Source organism: Pristiophorus japonicus, chromosome 9, assembly GCF_044704955.1.
Source record: "Pristiophorus japonicus isolate sPriJap1 chromosome 9, sPriJap1.hap1, whole genome shotgun sequence".
NCBI classification, from domain to species: domain Eukaryota; kingdom Metazoa; phylum Chordata; class Chondrichthyes; family Pristiophoridae; genus Pristiophorus; species Pristiophorus japonicus.
The window spans coordinates 46,754,833-46,777,091 of NC_091985.1; the positions used below are offsets into that span (position 1 = coordinate 46,754,833).

A 22,259-nucleotide genomic window follows, 5' to 3' on the forward strand; every position below is an offset into this window, starting at 1 on the left:
TTTCCTGAAAACACTGTAGCCAGGAATATTAAGTGATCATTCCTTCTTGTTTGAGCCAGGTCTCTGTTATTGCCACTATCCCATGTGGCAACGTGTGCCTGCAGCTCACCAACCTTATTTACCATTTACACACAGGAATTCTAAATCCATCTTGGTCTGCCTTGCATTCCCCCTCCACCCACATGTCTGATCCCTCCCATTTCTGAACTACTCTTTGCTATGATGCTGTTTGTCTCTCCCAGTCATAGAATCATAGAAAGTTATGGTACAGGAGACGGCCATTTGGCCCATTGTGTCCATGTCAGCTGAAAAACAGCTATCCAGCCTAATCCCACTTTCCAGCTCTTGGTCTGTAGCCCTGTAGGTTACGGCACTTTAAGTGCACATCCAAGTATTTTTTTTTTTAAAACATGAGGTGAGGCTTTCTGCCTTTACCACCCTTTCAGGCAGTGAGTTCCAGACCCCCACTACCCTCTGGGTGAAGGCATTTCCCCTCATATCTCCTCTAAACCACCCCCCCAATTACGTTAAATCTATGTCCCCTGGTTGTTAGCCCCTCTGCCAAGGGAAACAGTCCTTCCTGGTCATTCTATCCAGGCCCCTCATAATTTTATACACCTCAATTAGGTTCCCCTCAGCCTCCTCTGTTCCAAAGAAATCAGACTCTGATCTCCAATCTTTCCTCATAGCCAAAATTCTTCAGCCTTGGAAACATTCTTGTAACTCTCCTTTGCATCCTTTCCAGTGCAATCACATCTTTCCTGTAACGTGGTATCCAAGTACTTTTTAAATATGATGGTGTTTCTGCCTCTACCACCCTTTCAGGCCATAAGTTCCAGACCTCCCATTACCCACTGGGTGAATAAGTTCTCTTCAACTTCCCTCTAATCCTTCTATCATTTACTTTAAATCTATGCCCCTCAATCCTCTTTGCGCCTTGTATCTCCTCTCTAATGCTTCATCCTGATGCCACTACCTCAGCCAAATTAGTTAAATTACACACCAGAAATGAGAACACTAAACAGCTTTGACATGGGGCAACACTAGAAGGTGCTCTCGTGGTACACAAGAAAGGCTTTCATCGTTAATCCTTTCAGTTGAGTCTGTACTTGATTTAGTGTCACAACAAATCCTGCCAACAAAGTCCTGTACAAGTGTGCATGATTATAATGCATAACATTGAACAGTGCTTCAATAGTTCAAATTATATACAACAGCTTAAATAAAAATCACCCTAGGTTTTCAGCAAAATAAATTTGCGAATTAACCTCTTTTGATGTCCACTACAAATATGTCATCATGCACTTATTTGAATTCCACATGGCTGATAAGAGTTGTAGTGGGCACAGAAATGAGGAGAATACCAAGTGCTTCAGTTGTGTGTGATATTTATCAAGTGGCTCAGGGAATGCCTTGTCATGTGTCTGACTGATACACATACCAGATCAACCCAGTGAGCATGTGGTTGTCCTTGGGAATGCTTTCATTCTGGCTTAATCAAGATCCTATTAACCAGCACTTGTTGGATATTGTCAAGCAGCAATTTTTCATAGCATAACTATCTGTTGGTCAGCATTGCATGTAATGAAACAGTGTTAGCCCATTATTTCTATATTGTGGAAAATGAAAATTGCAGGAAGGTGGTGGTGAGAGCTTGAAATGTAAACAGTAGAACTTCATTGAATTCACCATTGGGAAAACACATGCTGAGCTCATCTTAAGGCAATTGGATTTAGTACATGTGCAGTCTATGTTGATGGACATTTGGCTTTGTAGATAAGACTATATTTTGTAGACAAATATGTATATTTGCAAACCAGTGTGTGCCTCAGTATGCAAAAACAACAGAGTAACTATTTGTACTAAGTCTCCCATCTGCGCATGCATCTCCTGACACATGCGCAGAAACGAAAGTTAGGACAAATATCACCGACTCCGCTCCCCCACCCCCCAGCGCAATTCCCACTAAACCTTTTCTGCACATGCATCCAACACCACATTGTCTCCACTCCTGGTCTACAGGGCTGTAGTAATACCCGCCCTCCTGTATGGCTCAGAGACATGGACCATGTACAGTAGACACCTCAAGTTGCTGGAGAAATACCGCCAACGGTGTCTCCGCAAGATCCTACAAATCCCCTGGGAGGACAGGTGCACCAACATTAGCATCCTCGACCAGGCCAACCTCCCCAGCATTGAAGCACGGACCAGACTCGATCAGCTCCGCTGGGCAGGCCACGTTGTTCGCATACCAGACACGAGACTCCCAAAGCAAGCGCTCGACGCGGAACTCATTCACGACAAACGAGCCAAAGGTTGTCAGAGGAAACGTTACAAGGACAACCTCAAAGCCTCCCTGATAAAGTGCAACATCCCCTCTGACACCTGGGAGTCCCTGGCCAAAGACTGCCCTAAGTGGAGGAAGTGCATCTGGGAGGGCGCTGAGCACCTAGAGTCTCATCACCGAGAGCATGCAGAAAACAAGCGCAGGCAACGGAAAGAGCGTGCGGCAAACCAGTCCCACCCACCCCTTCCCTCAACTACTATCTGTCGCACCTGTGACAGAGACTGAGGTGGTTGAACAGTCCAATATGAGAACCAAAGAACTCATTTTAAGAGCGGAAGCAAGTCCGATTCTGAGGGACTGCGTATGATTATAATGATGATGATGCCTCCACTAAGCAGCCGAATGCATCTGGCGAGCCTCCAGCAGTACTGAGCCCCCCGCAGCGCCCAAACTGGGCCACGAGCCTCCTGCAGCGCCGGGGAGAGAGCTTTGGGGCGGGGGAGGAGAGAGAGCTTGGGGAGCGGGGGGGGGGGGGGGGAGGGAGAGCATGAGAGCTTGTGGGGGGGGGCGGTTGGGGGGGGGGGTGGGGAGAGACTGAAAGCGCCTGGGGAGAGAGAACGAGCGAACTTCGAGGGAAAGAGAGACACTGGGGGAGGGAAATCGGAGGGGAGAGAGGGAACTCAGAAGACGAATCACATTCTTCCAACCTCCTGATGCGAGCAAGCTCAGTGCGTGTGTTAAAAGGGACATTGTTGGGATGGATGAAATCCAGAAGTCACGACACTTTAACTATTCACTTCATACCCCATACCCAATAAATCCGTTAACAATCCGCACACAATGCCCCATCTATGGGGGCGAGGGGATTATGTCTTGCGCTTGGGTAAGGGACTTCGGCTGTGGGAGGCAGCACATGTGCTGGGGTAAGGGACTTCGGCTGTGGGAGGCAGCACATGTGCTGGGGTAAGGGGCTTCGGCTGGAACTTGATGGCTTTTGGGAAGATCTATCCTCTGGGCTTCTGAAGTCAAAATGGATCGAATTACAAATTGGAAAGTCACTCAGAATTTAGGCTGGGCGGTTCCAGTTATACATTCCAGAGGAACTTCAGGGTGTGGCTTATCCTCCAAGAGGACGAATCAGCAATAGGCAATGTGAAAATGGAGAGCCAATCAGAGAAACGGCTGCCTTTCTGTTAGTACAAAAAGCAAGGATTAAGCAGCATGAAAAAACACTGGTTTAAGTCCAGCAACAAGAAAGCGGTTTTTCAGCTGGTGTGTAATTAATTGCATTACTGTACTGGAGACTGCCAAGCATTTCATTCCCACAATAAACATCAATAGATTACTCACTTTAAAAAAAGTCAGGGAATCTGGAGTTGACTTTTTCCACAATCTGAAGGTCCCAACACTGCAGCTCATTTCATGCTGTTTTTGAATGTTTGGAAAGAGGTCAGTGATTTGGGATTTTTTTTAAAAATTGGTGGGGATGGTCAGGAACTCATTTAATCATTAGTTACTTTGGCACAGAGGCACCAAATATCTTGACCTCGGTGTGCAACATGCAACAAGCCTCAAACTTCAATAAAAACATTCAACATAGTGGAATCTCATTATTGCAAGCTTCCCATTTTTTCCAAAATCAAATCCTAGAATCATAGAATGATACAGCAAAGCTTTGATAAGGTGAATTCATCCTGATACATAACTAATATAGGGGTTACTGTTGTGTGAAAAGACATAGCTCTCCAGTTCCCTCTGATAGGTTGCTGATTTCAGCAGTCCTGCTGTGTGGAGGTCAGGTGTTTCCACACAAGGGAGAAGGGGTTAAACGTCACAGCAGCTAGCCAACCTCTAGCCATACAAACACACATCAAATTTAGTGGTATTTGTATCCGTTGGGGGGGGGGGGGGGGGGGAGGGGAAGGGGGGGGGGCAGTTGCTCTCCAGCCTGTCCTCTTGGTCACGAAAGGTGCATGGCTGACTCAAGGACTTACTTCAAGGATCTGGAAAAAAAATTACCTCCATATGTGGTGCAAAAACTATAAAAAGAGAAAGTTCAAAGTCTTTCCTTCTACATAAAGTATGCAAATGTGCCTGCTTAAAATTGTGCTATAATTTCAAGAGGCTACTATCACAGGATTCCGAGCAGTGTGTTCACAATAGTGAGCGCGCAGGCCTAGAAGCCATTGTAATGGCTGGTGCAGACCAGTGATTGAGGATAAAATAGAGACATTGCATACACAAATTTTAGGAAAATAATTATTATAGCCAGCAATTTACAAACAAAAAAAAGTTTATTCAATAATACCATATGTATGCAATTTGCATATCTTTGGTGAAAATAAACATTATAAAACATTTTTATGAACACGGTAACATACATGTTTCTGATGGTGTAATTAAACAGTTTTAAAACATATAGGTTCCAACAACCTTTTCAAGAATCAGATTGGCAGAAGGTTTTGGTACAACCTGCATTGCAGGCACCAGGCAATCAGTACAAATGTTGTAACACAGGAAGTCACTCCAATCTTTCCCTCTCTCCATTATGATATAAGCAATTATTTACTGATTTATTTAAAAAAAAAGTGAAACCATCAGTTATGTTGGCATTTGAAATATTAAAATGTCAATTTATTTTTGGTTAGAATGTACTCGAGCAGGAAGTATTGGAATAGTAACATTTTGCATCCATATGGTTGCTTTTTTATCTCACTGAATTTCAGGTTTTCCATCTTCTGCATTGATCTGCTTCACCACCAGTTTATTTTAAAGTGTTTCATTATTCTACAACTACCTGAGCACCATTCAGGCTTTACTGCTTGCAGTATTCAATACAACAATGGAACAAGATATAAATTACATAATGCAAGCTCAGGCAGAATGTTCCAACCAGCTTGAGAAATAAAATATATGTATAACATTATGAACAGCTTTAGGATATACAGCTATGGCAGTAAGGTACTCCTGTAAACCTCTACTCTGCAGATTTTGTTCATCCAATGCAAAATGTACTAATGTTGTCCCGTTACACTTCTTGACTGGCAGTATTATTAGAAGAGCTTCTCAGGTTCTCACTTCACTCCAAAATGTATAGTGGCCAAGAGAGGTGTTCAACACACCTCCTACAGAATTAGAATATATATCCACACCAGTATTAGCAATCAATACCTAGAATTACATCCCCTGCTATTGCTTTCCATTTTTATAGGAGGCTATTCATAATTTTGGGAACCTGCTAGGAAAATGAATTAACAACTTTATGGATCACTTCAAAGGGGAGAACAAAAGCCCCATAACTTGGCCTCAATGCTTGGACTGAGGAAAGAGAGAGTGAAAGCTGCCATGGTTCCCACATCTGATTGGCGTCAAGGGACCCCTGCTGGAAAGTAGATATGGCTGTTTAGGTCAAGTGAAGTCTCAAATGTGACATCATCCCCTTCCATAGCAACAATACTCATTGTATGGGCTCACACATGAAGAATCATCATTTGCATGATGTAAAAGAGGGCTGCTGGTTCCCACAGAATTACACACCAGTATGAACTGCCACTTAAGGTGAGGAAGGGAGAAATTATGAAAAATGGGGAAAAGCCCAAAATTTCACATACATACTCCATCCACTATGCCAATTAAACATTACACATTTGGGGTCAGGGGAAGAACCTTTGACACTCCTCCGTTTTGCATTACAGCAGTGCCATAGTCACTCTGCAGCTGAATTTAATGTTTCTTTTTTAATTGCACACATCTTAACGGAGCGATTCATTTACTACCATAGCAGTGGAGGGTAAGCCCATCCCTAACACTGGTTTGGAAACAGTAGACCAGTTCTACCCTGTTCGTAAGCATTTCTGTGAACTCCCAGCATAGGATGCATGTCCGATATTAATCTGATCCGCATGCTGCCTCTGGACAAAGGTGCAATATAAACACTGATGTTTATGATGTCCAATTGATGAAAAATCAAGTTTAAATCTTGCTGTCCTGAAGTGTTTGAAACACTGATAGCACTGAAATTAGATGCAACTGTAGCCAGTTCCTTTGTTGCTGCCCCAGTGGCTCATGAAAACAGCATGCAGCAGCTGGTCTGTGCTGAATTAACCGATCTCAGCTGGGATTGCAGTAGGAATGCTACATTGGCAGGGAAAATCAGCTAACTTGCCTAATACCACCTTGAGTCTGACCCCACTTGAAATCAGGTGCTGACGGAATCAAACTCATTAGTAATGTCTGTGGAACTCTATCCCAGCTAGCAATCAATTACTTTGGAGGATGATGGGGAGAGAGAATTGTCAAAACAAAATTCCTGTTTTCTCTACAGGAATTCTTTTTTTTTACTTTTAGCTTTCTCTGCTGGCTCAGCTAGTGAAATCACTGTTCAATGTAACTATACAGCTCAGGAAGGATGGTTCCCAGTTTCAATCCTCAATCTATCTTTGTTTGCACATGAATATCTGCCTGGGCGAAGTACTAGAAGGTAGCCACCCAATGCCTGACCAAATATGAAAAAGCCCTATTCAGAGGACGAAACCAGTACTTGCTCTGCTCCCAACAACCGCACCTTTAAACCCATAATATAATTAAAAAGAACAATGAGACAGCAAATAAAATAATAGGTCTTTATAATTGATAAATAACTGGTTATGGAGATTTCAAATTAACCAGCTGATAACAAGGGCACAAGTAACCTTTATTTTTAATGTTATTGAATTGATGATCATTTTATTTGCTGTGGCAGCCATTTTAAAATCTATTCATCCCGGGGGGTTAATTTATTTATAAACAATATTTACTTTATCTCTATACAGTTACTGTGCATTTAAGATTGCAGTTAAAAATAAAGTTGGATAATGTTGCTTAAGCGAGAAAATTCATGCATCTGGCCACTATTTGGTGTGCGGCAGCAGTTACATACATAATTGTGTACGAGGTAGGTTGTCTAGCCAGATAAGCGATAGGGATGTTTCCCATCTCTCTGTGCTGAAAACTTGCATCGCGTTAGCCGGTTGAATTCCAGCATGGTCCCAAAGCTGTAGCTCTTAGCAACCCGCCAAGACTCGGATTTTAGGCAAGTAGGGTTGCCCTGACAGGGACAGAGTATGCATTCTATAGCGAGCCAACATAAAATGTACTAATGTGGGTTTCTCAACTATTTGGCATGGAGACTCTCACCTGATGATGGGTTTCTGCACATCAAAGAACCAACTGGCCCCAAAAGTGGAACTTATATGCTGTTTATTTGCATTAACACTTAACTGCTGGTAGCAGTTGTGAGAAAGAGGAAGACAATGGTCAGCAGTTGTGCTAGCGTAGCTCAATTTACAGGATAACAGTGCCACAATTACATTTTTGAAGCTTAGGAAGAATGCTGTCCCACCCCTGTGTAATAAAAACAGCAAATTTGATTGAGAACTATTTACTTAATTTTGTTTTTTTTTTAAATGATACTGAGCCATACAGATGATAAGAAGTGGAATTAATGTGAAAATAGCGAGTTTTTCAAAGCTAGTCCCTTGTTAATAAGTAAGTATTTTAGGATTCTGGGGAAGAGAAGAACTTTGGGAAATGATTTAATTAAAACATAAATTTTAACAAAATAAAAGCAAAACACAGTAAAAGCAACATTAGATATTTTATGGTTTGCTTTCCTACTTGTGAGACAGGAAATTAATGTATGTGTGTAGTTATGTGGCCACAGAGTGCCTTTATCAGCCTGTGTATTGCACCAGTACGCTCAACCTGTGATGCTGAGGTGGGATGTTACAAGATAATTAGCTTATGCTGTCGAAGAAACATCTTGTAACTGGCTCAAAATACCCACTCAATAATCTCAACAACGTTTAGAATTTAAAAAAATTACTTTGCCCCCCCTCCCACCATACGATACAGTAAAGCTCTCAGGCCGATCCCAATGTCAGTCTGTGGCAACTTCTTCTCAAACCTGTTTATGTGGGAATAAGGGGTGGAAAAGGACCACAACTCAGCTCAGGAAAAATAGTAAATGAAAAGCACACTGGCATCCCACCAGATCGTGACAAGGTGTGTTGATCTGCACATATCCAATGCCACTGAACCATTTCCCTGTATTGTATATTAACTATTACACTAGGCATGTCCTCATTGTAAACGTACATGTGACTTTACTGTGGATTTCTTTGTGAAAACACTGGTGAGCAACTAAAATCTGGCTAACAGATTACTGACAGGAAATGACTATTACCAAGCAGCTTGAATACGTGATGCAACCACTTCATACAATGGAACATGAAGAAAGTTCCCCACCCTATCTCTCCCCGGTACACAGTGTACTTTTACGAGCCTTACAAGAGGTTCAATTTCTGTATCCATTATCCCTCCCATACCATGAAACTGTTGAGAAACCTCAAACTTCAGCAAAAAATTGCCATGTTTGGTTGATATCAGAACACAAGTTTGTAAAAAAAAACTTTTTTTTTAAACAAAAGAGAAAAATCTTTTATTCTGAAAGGGCATTATTCCCTGGTATTGGCAAATAGCCCATCCTCCCTGTACATTCCTGTTATTAGTTGTATATTGCTACAAAACCAATAAGATTGTTTTGTGCCAGCTGCCCTGTGCTTTTTTTAAAATGAAGAAATTTTGCATCATAATTGTGCTTTGCATACAACCCCACCCACCCCAAGAAAAAAGCAGCGCTGTTCAAGCCTCCAAAAATCACTGGGATCAGAAAACAATGTGAAAAAAGAATCTAGTAAAGGGCAGAAGAATTCTCACTCCTGATGGCACAAAATAGCAAACAATGAGAAATATCTGTACTTATCAAAGGGCACCCTCAGACATCCAAAATTAAATGGTTTGTTTCCAGAAATGTGCTTTCCATGGATAATTTTCAACACAATTCCTCCTAAAAAAAAACTGATGCCTATAAATATCAGTTGGTAAAAGGGGAGGCATTGGCACCAAACACCCTCAAGTTTGGACATGAGATTCTATAATGTAGACCCAAGTCCTGCATACTTTGGGGTCAATTTTAACTCCATTAATTTTGAGTGGGGGAGGAAGGAAATTGCAAAATTCGCTCGCAGGCCCAAATTTCAAGTTCGCAGTATTTTAACTCCTGTGCCTCAGCTGCATGCTGCCAGTCAGCTGCCCATCTGAAACGGACGAAAGTAGTAACTGGCCGGCGGGTGGCAATGGAAGTTTGGACAGCCAAATCCCACAGACCTGCGGCAATGGTAGGCTCGCTGGCAAGCAGGTAAAGCCGGGGCCGGGGGGAAAATGGGTGGAGTCCAGGGCAGCAAAGCCTGCAACTTTCCTTGTGGGGCCTAAAGGAGCACTCCTGCTCCTCGTGATTTCACAAAGAAAAGATTTTGACTTACCTTGCAGGGCCTCTTGTTTGTCCCGACAACTGTTGATCTGCATCAGCATGGTGGGAAGGTCGCAGTGGCTTCTCTGCTCAGGCCCATGTTAAAATCTAATCAGGGACTCTGATTAGCATAAGTTTATGAGGCCCTCGTCTGCTTCCAGTGAGCACCGCAACCACCAAACGGCATTGAGTAGTTAAAATGTTAGTCAGTGGGATTCCAGCAGGAACGGGGCAGTAAAACTAAAGACTACGATTTAAAGGGCCCACCCGCCTGTTCCCACTGAGGGGTGGGTAAAATATTTCCTTTTGCCCTTGTTTTCGAGTACCTGTCCATGCAAGTTAAAGCATATTGCAAGGGGAGGATCTACATTAGGGTGTTTTATATGGAGGTCCTGCATCAACAAAGGGGCCATTAACAATGCACGTTACTATAGAAGTCTTACTATAACACAGCACTATAAAAATATTCTACCGCATGTGGCTCTAGTGAACTTCCGAGCAGTGTGTCAGCAATTTCTATTGCAATAAGAAAACATCAACAAGTTAAGGATCCAATCGCACTCCCACCCCACCACAAAAAAAAGAGAGATACTATTGCCGTTGCCAAATAAGTAGGACTTATTGAACATTGTGCCCATTAAAGCAGTTTGGACTAGACTAGAATACCGTAATCGCAATAGTGTGGCGTTTCTTGAGACATGATTGCCAGTTTGAAGTTAATAATCGCACAAAAAAAAGTGTAGCACATCAAAAGTGTCAATACACTGTCAAAGTAGTAGCAGATCGATTTTTCATTGGTGATTTCCCATTGCGGTGAGGGAGGAAAAACTCTGGTGAAAGATTAATTCTACTGATTTCACACAATTTCTGGCATTAGTAAAGGCCTGGCAGCTGGTGACCTCTCCATCCACTTCTGCAGCTGGAGATGGTATGGTACAGAACAAAAACACCTCCATAGAATAACAGTTTAAAAAAAAACAAGTGTATTGGAATGAGTTTCAAGGCCCTACCCTTGTCAATGGATTCAGAGGAGGTCATCAATCACTATCATAAACATCACCTGGAGTCCAGGATTCAACAGCATTGCACCTCAACACATCTGTTATTTTCTATAATATATTTTGTTGAATTAAAAAATGATAGTATGTTGTCTTTACATTGCACACTAATTTTAATTCTAAAGCGCATGCTCAGTGATGTTTAGAGGTATTGCTTGCTTACATAAAAGGTAATCCAACCCTGTTTGATGCAGCCACTACAGTACTGTCTTTTGATACAGTCACTACAGAGCTGTGCTATCACGTGACTCCCAGAAGGTTATTACAAGGTATATAATATTATCAGTTTAATATAACCAACTGTGGTTTCTGTTTGAACGATTTGATTTGTACAGGTAATCTTCTCCCACCAACAATTTCTACAAATGGCTATCACACAGTTCTCCAAAGATCACGGAAACTCGACCATTGGTGATGACATTTTAAATAAATGGAAATATAACAAACTGCATCGCAATGTCAACTTCATTCCAGTGCAAAGTGCAGCCTTCGCACCAGCCTCCACTTATTTAGCTGATTGCAGCCTGGGCAGCAGTTAAAAGACAGACTTGGATTTATAAAGCGCCTTTCATGACCACACATCTCAAAGCGCTTTACAGCCAATTACCGGTAAGTATTTTTGGAGTGTAGTCACTGTTGCAATGTAGGAAACGTGGCAGCCAATTTGCGCACAAGCAAGCTTCCACAAACAGCAATGTGATAATGACCAGATAATCTGTTTTTTTTTAATGCTGATTGAGGGATAAATATTGGCCAGGACACCAGGCATAACTCCCCTGCTCCTTCTTCGAAATAATGCTGTGGGATCTTTTACGTCCACTTGAGAGAGCAGACTGGGCCTTGCTTTAACGTCTCATCCAAAAAACGGCACCTCCAACAGTGCTCCCTCAGTTCTGCACTAGAATATCAGCCTAGATTTTTGTGCACAAGTCCCTGGAGTGGGACTTCTGACTCAGGCAAGTGTACTACCAACTGAGCCACAGCTGACACAGAGGCACTACAATTACCTGCAGTGTGAGGAGGGAAAAATACACACACTTTCCAACATGTTAGAATATTTGATGGTGACCCCATGTTGGAAAGTATGTGTATTTGGACATCGATAAGGACTGAATTGCCTTGCTGGGATATCCCACACAGTCAAATAGCCAGTTGAATTAGCTTATGCATGAAGAATGGCGCTTACTGGGGCTCCTTGTGTCAGTGCCCCAACACCTTAGAGAGGATGGGGTAATTTCTCTTTTAAATTTCATGACATTTAGCAGTGACGTACCATCAGAGGCCGTTCAATGTTCTCAGAGAACCAAGGAAACCATATGGGAGAAAGGAAAAAGAAAGAGAGAGGGTTAACTTCTTAAATATCATCACCAACATGTTAAGTGTGAAAAATACAGTATATGATCTCCAAGATGTCTGAAATATTGCAAAACCCCACCACCCCTTAATACTATGGTTTCTTTTTTCCAATTAAAAAAAACAATATTTTCTCGCTTTTACTGAAATTTTAACCAGTAAAACAGTCTGAAGACCTACTTTGACATGCAGGCTGATTCATTGCATGTGTTGGTTGCTGTAAAGTCCACATTTAAAGAATTGATACAACCCCATGGAGAGCTTCTGGTTTCAGAAAGGTGCAAACACATAGCAGTTTACGTAGAAGGGCAAACACCTCAGTCTTCGTATGGCTTTTATCTTCCTTTTGAGAAGGAATTCCATTGAAGAATATTGCCACATTGACGCACAATGGCAGAGAAGGGAGGAGACCGGCTATTTCACACTACGTTTTTCATTCCGGCTTTTTCCTGGTTTACTGACTAAAGAGTCCAGGCACATATGGATTCCAGCAAGGTGCAAAAGTGAACCAGCGGCCTCCTTCAGCTCTTCATCAACTTCTTGCTGCACTGTTCTGCAGCTTTTTCCAGCCAAACGCAACACACTAGAGGCATCATTTCCACATCGCTGGGATTTGTAAGCACTGGCATCTAGCAGGTCATTTGACTCATTCTCGCAGTCATCTACCTCAGACTCTTCATCGCTATGGAAGCCTTCACTTCCGTCGCTCCCCCCACGGCTAGCTTTCGGAATGAACTCGTAGACTTCCTCCACAGAGGAGAAGGATGAGACACTGGATCTGGACTCGCTACGATGAGACACAGTGCCATTTGCACTGTAATTATGATCTTCTTTCGGATCACTATTGACGACTGGTAAACCAGACAGACTCTTGCCAGCTCTCTGTAATGAAGAAGTTTCCACATTCTCTCTGAAAAGCAGGAAAATAAAATGTTAAGTTAACATGGTGCCCATTTTCAAAAAGCACATGCAAGCACCTCCTTAACTATTTTAATTGGCGGCATCTCAGGTGGATGGTGAAAAGTCATACATAGTGATATATATATATCTAGAAAGCATTTGAAAAAGTTATGAAGGGCTGCTACTTAAGCCCAAAATGGTAAAAGATTTAAGTTAAATATTGGGAATAGATAATAAATTGTCTGAAGGATAGAAATGAGCAGATACTATTTTGAGGAGCCATGTTAGAATGGGGGAAATGCAGAGTCAGGTGTTGCAGGGTTGTTGTTGCAACCACTACTGTTTACACCAATGACTTGAATTCAGAAATTCAATGCAAATTGGTCAGATGAAGGATAAGTGGATAGCTCAGGAAGCACAAAATGAGTTAGGCAAAATATGTAAGTGGACACAAGTAGAAAGGGAAGGTGGCGACACATGTACTCCATGGACGGTGTTGATATAGCTAAGGATAACGTTGAAAGAGATTTAGGGGTCCTAATAGACTCAAAGCTCAATATGTCCAACCACTGTAGAACGAGACCGTTCGCAACATATTTGACCCGGAGACCACATATCTGCTCCATCGTAATGAACAGGGTGGATAAAGGGGTACCAGTGAATGTGGTGTATTTAGACTTCCAGAAAGCATTTGATAAGGTACCACATAAAAGGTTACTGCACAAGATAAAAGTTCATGGGGTTGGGGGTAATATATTAGCATGGATAGAGGATTGGCTAACAGAAAAGAGAGTCGGGATAAATGGGTCATTCTCGGATTGGCAATCAGTAACAAGTGGGGTGTCGCAGGGATCAGTGCTGGGACCCCCAACTATTTACGATCTATATTCAGGACTTGGAAGAAGGGACTGAGTGTAACGTAGCCAAGTTTGCTGACAATACAAAGATGGGAGGAAAAGCAATGTGAGGAGGACACAAGAAATCTGCAAAAGGACATAGACAGGCTAAGTGAGTGGGCAAAAATTTGGCAGATGGAGTATAATGTTGGAAAGTGTGAGGTTATGCATTTTGACAGAAAAAAAATCAAAGAGCAAGTTATTATTTAAATACAGAAAAATTGCAAAGTGCTGCAGTACAGCGGGACCTGGGGGAAACACAAAAAGTTAGTATGCAGGTACAGCAAGTGATCAGGAAGGCCAATGGAATCTTGGTCTTTATTGCAAAGGGGCTGGAGTATAAAAGCAGGGAAGTCTTGCTAGAGTTATTTAGCATTGGTAAGGCCACACCTGGAATACTGCGTACAGTTTTGGTTTCCATATTTAAGAAAGGATATACTTGCTTTGGAGGCGGTTCAGAGAAGGTTCACTAGGTTGATTCCGGAGATGAGGGGGGTTGACTTATCAGGAAAGGTTGAGGAGGTTGGGCCTCTACTCATTGGAACTCAGAAGAATGAGAGGTGATTTTATTGAAACATATAAGATTATGAAGGGGTTTGACAATATGGATGCAGAGACGATGTTTCCACTGATAGGGGAGACTAGAACTAGGGGACATAATCTTAGAATAAGGAGCCGCCCATTTAAAACTGAGATGAGGAGGAATTTCTTCACTCAAGGGTTATGAATCTGTGGAATTCGCTGCCTCAGAGAACTGTGGAAGCTGGGTCATTGAGTAGATTTAAGACAGAGATAGACAGTTTCTTAACCGATAAGGAATAAAGGGTTATGGGGAGCGGGCAGGGAAGTGGACCGTATGGCCTACTCCTGCTCCTATTCAATGGCGAAGCAGGCTCGAGGGGCCGTATGGCCTACTCCTGCTCCTATATCTTATGTTCTTATCACCAAGGCTGCCTACTTTCCCTCCGTAACATCGCCTGTCTCTGCCCTTGCCTCGCCTCAGCTCATCTGCAGTTGAAACCTTCCTCTGGACTCAATGATTCTAATGCTCTCCTGTCTGGCCTCCCACCTTTCACTATCCATAAACTGGAGCTCATCCAAAATTCTGCTGCCCATATCCTAACTCGCTCCGGGAGTCCCACTCACCCATCACGCTCGTTGACCTACATTGGCTCCGAGGAAGGCAATGCCTCGATTTTAAAGTTCTCATTCTGGTTTTCAAAACCTTTCTTGGCCTCACCCCTCCCTATCTCTGTAATCTCCTCTAGCCGCACAACCCTCCGAGATCTCGGCGCTCCTCCAATTCTGGCTTCTTGCGTATTCCCAATTTTAATCGCCCTACCATTGGCGACTGAGCCTTCAGCTGCATGGGCCTTAGGCTCAGGAATTACCTCCCTAAGCTGCTCCACCGCTCTACCTCTCTCTCCCCCCCTTGAAGATGCTCCTTAAAACCTACCTGTTTGACCAAGCTTTATGTGGCTCGGTGTTAAATTTTGTTTGATAATGCTCCTGTGAAGCAACTTGAAATGTTTTTCTGCGTTAAATAGACGATATAAATGTAAGTTATTGTTGTAGCTATCAACAACACAAATAGAAGGTCTGAACTATACAGTCAAAAGAGCTAAATACAGATCAGAGGAAGTCATGATCAAACTGTATAATGCCCTAGACAGACCACACATTGAGTACTGTGTCTAGTGTGCTCACCAAGATACTTGGTGGACAGTTATGCATCGGAGGCTAATCCAGAGAAGAGCCACAAGACTGATTCAGAGCGTCAGAGAACTAAGATATGAACAAAAACTGAACATTTGCTTTTCTGCATTAAAAGAATTAAATGTTGTTGAAGTTTGTGAAATGGTAAACAGAAAGGAAAATGTAGATAAGGAAAATGACTTGAAATTTAAGTGCAAGATTAAGATAAGGATCAAAGGCTCAAACTGGTAAACAGTAAATTTGAATGGACTTCAGGATGGAGTAGTAGAAGTGAAAACCCTGGAATTATTTAAAAAGCACTCGGATGTTATAGTCGGTGAAGCGTTGGACCTTTTTGGATGGACAAACTGAGAAAGGCCAAATGGCCTTCCTCAACCTTATTCATAGTATGATCATTTATGAAGTCACGGAGCTTGAAATTAGAGCATTGCATTTAAAGAGAACTGCCAGGAATTCTAGTATATCTTATGTGACAGATTGCCACTCATTTACAAAATATTTTTGATCTATAATGTGTACTATAGATAAAATATTTTGTAAATAAACCATCTGTAATATGGTTCAGAAATGAAAAACAATAGGCATGCAGGTTTTTGGCACACATGACCGGTCATGCCATTTTTAGCCCGATCTAAATTTCTAACACTCTATTTAACCTTTATATTGGGGGGGGGGGGGGGGCCGTGGGAAAAAGAGAGAGAGAGAGGGGTGATTGTTTGGTAAATACATAAACCATTTTGCCCAACAATCTATAAACATTTTGGCTGAAACTTGAAAACGACCAAGTTAAAAACAGTCTAGCCAGGCATCAATGGGATGATGTTGAGGTCATCAATAATTGAAAAATAACCTCCCCCCCCCCCGCCCCCACCCCTCCATCAACAACATTCTTAGCACAAAACACAGCTTTGGATCAGCATCCAGACCAATTCTAAAACCCGATTTCCAAATTACTCTATAAACTAATTCACTTTCTCAAATGCAATTTTGATTTACAAATCAGGTGCAACCCAGTATCACAAACTGATTTTATTCCTCTCTCTCGTGCTGAGATCAATTGTAGCATCCCTGCTGCTGGCCTGGCTGAGGTCAGCTGACTCCCCACAAACCAGGGGTGAGAGTGGAGACCATCTTGCTTGGTCTGGCTCTGTTCCACACGGTTAAAATTTATCACGGGTGAATAAGATTTTCTTATCGTGATTTTCTTTTCATTGAGGTAATTTTGTCTCATGTTCGCAACCAAAGACATTAGAGAAAGCTCAGTCACTTTACAACAGCAAATTGAGCGTTGCTTTACCTTGTTCTGCATGTGGTTTCGGACATTTTCACTGTAATTGGGGCTAGCTTTGAAAATGCACGTTTATGACTCCGTTTTCGGCTCAACGTTGGATTATGTTGCTGAGATGGACCACCTGCCAAAATAAGTGGAGATAGTTTGATCATCACTTACTGAAAATTAATAGAAGCAAACAATTGGATTTTAAACTCTGCACAGTTTGGGGGAGGGCCTTCCCCCTTCACTTTTAATTAAAAATATTTTTAAGATAGTGTTGGGGGAACTTACTGGTTTTGTCAGAAGAATGAGTTTGTATTTTTTTTTAAATGACAGAACTATTCTTACTGTTTTACTAGGTTATCGGTTTTCGACAATCTCTATTGCTGCAGAACGACACCAGAAAGCTGAGCCGATTGATGTTGGTACTTAAGTTTCTTTATTAGTCCTTTATTTAGTGTTTCAGTCAAACTACTTAAGGTCATCGTCAATCTCTGGAAACTGGGGTCATCACAGATTGTGTGGCAAGTACTAAGAGAGCTGCAACTTAATTTTGTAGATTTTAGACTGTGTTTTCAAAATATGACAGGATCTTCCCCATGGCTCAGTTGGTAAGCGTGGAATAGAGATTATGGGGTGAATTTTAACCCCCAAAAACAGGTGGGTTGGGGGTCGGGTGAGAAGTTAATTTTAAAAATCTCAAACCTGTACCAAACGTGCCCACTTCCGGGTTTAACAGAGGCGGGACAAGGCATGGGCAGCCAACCCATTCCCAGGAAGCGGGTTGGCTATTTAAATATTTTAATAAGGCTGGCAGCCTCTGATTTAAACTGCTTTACACGTTTAACCCTGGCCAGGTGGGTTTCCCAGGCTACGGGAAACCCAGTAGCTCAAGGGAGGCGAGGGCAGCTTTGGGGAAAAAGCAAGTGCCTTTACAGCACTGCTTATGGGCTAGGAGGAGCAGGCTGCTTTGCCCCAGTCCCCCTGCTTGTCTTCTTCCCTTGGATCAGACTGCCCCATACAAAGACCCCGCCCCTGCGGTCATGAATCGGACCTCCCACGCTCTCACTAGCAGCTGCAGGCCCCTAACCTGGGAGTGCGGCCTGCTCTGGAGTGCTCCCCACCCAACTGGAAGCTAAGCCTATCAATCAGGCTGACTTCCGGGTGGTGGGTAAATCTGAACATCCAGGTTTCCCAACCTAAACTCCATCCTCCCCCTCTCACCAAATCGCTTGTCAATATCGGGGCCTATAAAGCTGAGCTAGTTGATCTCAGCTGGAGTAGCAGTTGGGGTGCAACAATTGCCCTGAGCACCCCACGGTTAAGGAAGGTGAAAAATATTAACCATATCCGCTGTTCCTTGTTGAAAAGTGCATTTGTAAACATTGGACGAGAACTGGTTTGAGCTCATCCCTGCACCCTCAAGATTAATGCGTTTGCCAACATTCATTGTCTAGTATCTCACCTGAATAGCAGGCACTTAGGCTGCTGGCCCCTGTGGAACCACATACCCCCAAAAAAGGTTAGCACAGCTTAAAGTGACTGGGTCCTAATGGGATGCACCCTAGGCAGTTGAATTTTTTTGGGCATGTGTTCTCATTGCATGTGTACTTGAACCTTTTTGTGCATTTCTTAGTAAAATGATAAGAGGAAAAGTAGAATGTGCAAGTGTTTTTTGATCGTTGACAGTGCTTTATTTTCTTGGTTATTGATTGCTCGTATTTGTTTAAATAAATATAAACATGAAGTACATTTACCTGTATTGTGCGAGTGTATGCATGCATTTTCTATTGAAATTAGTGCACATGGCTAAAACAGTGTTGGCGTGGCCATATCTGTGGCTAGTCAGCAATTTCTATTGGACAACGTTGAACTGGAGAAGACTTGCAAGTGTTTTACCACAGGGGTCATTGCTGGGTCCACTTTTATTCTGTGTATATAAAGATGATTTGGACTTGGGTATACAGAAGACAATCTCAATTTACTGACAAGACAAAGATAGGAGGTTTGCCAAACAGTGAGGAGGACTATAAAAGACTGCAGGAAGCCATAGACAGGTTAGCTAATAGACAGCTGGATAGCAATTTAATCCAGATAAGTACGAGATAATATACCTTGGGAAGAAAAACAAGGCATAAGAGTATACACTTAATGGAAAGATGCTGAAGGTTGTAGACGAACATAGAGACCTAGGGGTTTAAATATATAATTTCCTGTAAGTAAATACTGGTAGATAAAGCTATAAAAAAGATCACCCAGTTGTTTGCAGGTATATAAAGAGGAGCATACAGTACAAGAGCAAAGAAGTAATGATAAATTTATACAAGTCATTGGTTGGGCTATAGTTAAGAATACAATGTACACTTTTGGATGGTCTATTATAGCAAGGACATTAAACTTATAGCGGCCATACAATGTAGATTCATTAGGATGAGAAACTGTAGCCATGAAGAGCGACTTGAGATATGGAACTACTTCCAATGAAGAGAGAAAGCTAAGATGAGATTTACTATAATTTTTTTTAAATCAATAAGGATAGAATATTTACTTTGGTTGAAGAGTCAGTGATGAGGGCATCATTAATTTAAAATTATCAGTAAGAGAATGTTTGGAGAAATATATTTACAAAAGAGTTGCTTAGCCGCAGGTAATGCTTGAGACATAGCTCATTGTATCTTTTAAGTGAAAATTGGGTAAATATTTGAAACAGTGGACGATAAGGCTATTGGGAGAGAGTGGGATTAGTTTTCGATTGCTCATGAAAAGAGCTGGTGTGGACACAGTGGGCTTCCTTCTATACTGTCAATAGCTTCAGGGGAGGGCAGAAAATGAGCAACTCCTAAAACTATTATTATTACTGCAAAGTGAATCGAGACAAGTCCATTTTCTACATTTTCAAGAAAATGTTCTCAATCTGACCAGAGAGAAGGGTACTATAGGCTTATTAGCCTGATCTATTGGTGCATAAAGGGGAAATAAAAAGCAAGGCTTACACTGAGGAAGTTTTTTCTCTGGAGAAGAATTCAGCAACATCATAGCAGTGGCAGCATCGATATCAGAACCTAACAAGAGAAATATGAAAATTCAAATGATCATGATCAATCAACTTTAGATCAACTTCCAATACATAGCCAGCCCTAGCTTGGCAGAGGGATGTAAAAATGAAAAAAAAACAGCAATCATGTCTCTTCACCGGTCGGTCAATAATATAATCGTTCCATTCTCTTGGCAGAGCATTGATATAAGTTATGAACAACCCACTGTAACTGGCCAGATTTTAGTCAGCTGTCAACAACCAATTACAGTGCCAAGTCTTGGTAGTCATAGTTACAAGCATATGCCTAGAAATTCTAGACCCAAAACAGTTCCTGCACTGACAACAGGTGAAAAGGATATGGACATACTTCAGCTTCCTCGCAGTGCAGTGCAAATCCAAATCTGGGATAGAAATGCAAGACCATTCTGGCAACATGCAAGGTATTGATGTTACTTGTTTACATTGGTATACATTGGTATTAAAAGATTTTAGTCATCTTCTCCAACGCATTGATTGGTAAGGAAGCAACTTTTGAACGATGAACATGCATGATCTCGCACATGCATATGTTTATTGTTATCACTATTGCTCTGAAATCCATCCCCAATGTAAGTAGGTTAAATTGCAGAGCACCAGCAGCCTTGCATTTGGTGAATCACTTCCCAGTACCAGTGGTTTAACAACATGAAAGTTCAACCAAAAAGAACTGGGTTCTCTTAACATTCTGCTAAACCAGTGGGGCAATTTTACTTTACATGCCCACTCCCTTCCCTGACTACGGAGGTCCTGATCGGAGCCTAGTTAAGCGGGCTCAGCCAGGGCATCGGTAGGGAACGTGACTGGCTTAACATTCTATATGAAGGAGGGCAACAGGCAACACTTGCAAAGGTTTCAACTCCAAATCACTATCCACTAATCCCTGCTGGAATTGCATGTATGTGGGACGTTACACTTGTCTAGCCTCTTCTTAAATGCATCATGTCTATGAAGGAGAAGGGAATAGGGGGTTATGCTGCTAGATTTGGACGAGTAAAGACAGGAGGACGCTCGAGTGGAGCATAAACACGGCATGGACTGGTTGGGCCAAATGGCCTGTTTCTGTGTCATATATCCTATTTAATCCTATGTAAAAACTATCCCTATAGTTGAGTAATCTATCAAGGCTCAATATGGTATTGAAGAGTCATTGAAATGTACTTCATAAGGAGTCAGTGTCTTCAAGACAAAAGGGAAGAAAATTGGCAAGGAGAAGCAAAATAGAGGCTTTTACCCTTCTCCCTTCTGTGGAGAGTCTGTCTATTCTGTTAAATGTCAGTATGGCATTTGTCAGAATAGGCTTAAAGCATACAATGGGGAAATTTCAGAACATTTTCGTTACAATTTAAAAAAAAGAAAAGCGTCAGTCATTTTATATTACCAATAATGACTACTTTTCAAATAGTCAAGAAGTATTGCCAACAAAGGAATGATTATATTAGTTCTTCACTACTGCTTATGCACTCTCTGTTTAGCAAAGTATGCATATTTCTAAAAACATTAAAAAAAACTAAACTCACCTTTCTGAAGGCAGCGTCGGAGCTGTGGTGACGTTGATGTGAGGTGATGAGGTGGTGATGCACTGAAAGAAATATATATTTTTTTAAACAAAAGGGCTTTCAAATAACTCCACCCATTTCCTGATGGTGCTGACTCTTGCTGTGGTACAGTTTCACAAGTACTATTGCCCATGTGGCCACTCTTCATGTATGAGCCTAGACAGTGAGTGTTGACAGGCTATTTGATCATGGGGGGATCACGACTGAGCCCAATTATTTGCTCATCTGATATCCACACACAAGCACACTTTTCAGCACTTGTCTAGCCTCTTCTTAAATGCATCATGTCTATGAAGGAGAAGGGAATAGGGGGTTATGCTGCTAGATTTGGACGAGTAAAGACAGGAGGACGCTCGAGTGGAGCATAAACACGGCATGGACTGGTTGGGCCAAATGGCCTGTTTCTGTGTCATATATCCTATTTAATCCTATGTAAAAACTATCCCTATAGTTGAGTAATCTATCAAGGCTCAATATGGTATTGAAGTGGTCATTGGCTACTGATGAGTGGAAACCTTGGCTGTTTTCCTTTCCATAGCACATGGACACCAAGGATAATTATTGCATTCAAATTGCTGTGATCAGCTAAGTTGGTAGGGACCAACAATCAAACCTGTCAAATAAGTTGGCATAGAATAAATGAATCAGATGATCATGATGTCATTGTATGCTTTAGCTTCATTTAACTAAGGCTGTTTAAACCAAAGTTCTCACTGGAATAATTACCCTTAGTGCTTTCCAACATTTTCTGCATTTTTATACATCATAATTCTTCAGCCCCCATGTGGTCGCAGTC

At 41.9% G+C, this 22,259-nt stretch overlaps 1 protein-coding gene and 1 long non-coding RNA gene across 5 annotated transcripts in view; one reads left to right on the forward strand and one right to left on the reverse strand.

Annotated features, from left to right (window-relative positions):
• The window catches only part of LOC139273033 (uncharacterized), a 76,907-nt gene extending 58,334 nt beyond the window's left edge, over positions 1–18,573 (forward strand). Inside the window, exons 3-4 of the long non-coding RNA XR_011595001.1 lie at positions 11,029–11,302; positions 17,191–18,573. This is a non-coding gene — a long non-coding RNA (uncharacterized lncRNA). The remainder of the gene's footprint in view (positions 1–11,028; positions 11,303–17,190) is intronic.
• The window catches only part of foxn2a (forkhead box N2a), a 74,132-nt gene continuing 56,435 nt past the window's right edge, over positions 4,563–22,259 (reverse strand). For all 4 annotated transcript variants that reach the window (XM_070889314.1, XM_070889315.1, XM_070889317.1 and 1 more), the window contains 4 exons: positions 21,425–21,486; positions 19,825–19,893; positions 16,856–16,970; positions 4,563–12,956 (listed from right to left, as the gene is read on the reverse strand). In XM_070889314.1, coding sequence (XP_070745415.1) covers positions 12,461–12,956; positions 16,856–16,970; positions 19,825–19,893; positions 21,425–21,486 — 742 coding nt within the window. In that variant the 3' untranslated portion in view covers positions 4,563–12,460. The remainder of the gene's footprint in view (positions 12,957–16,855; positions 16,971–19,824; positions 19,894–21,424; positions 21,487–22,259) is intronic.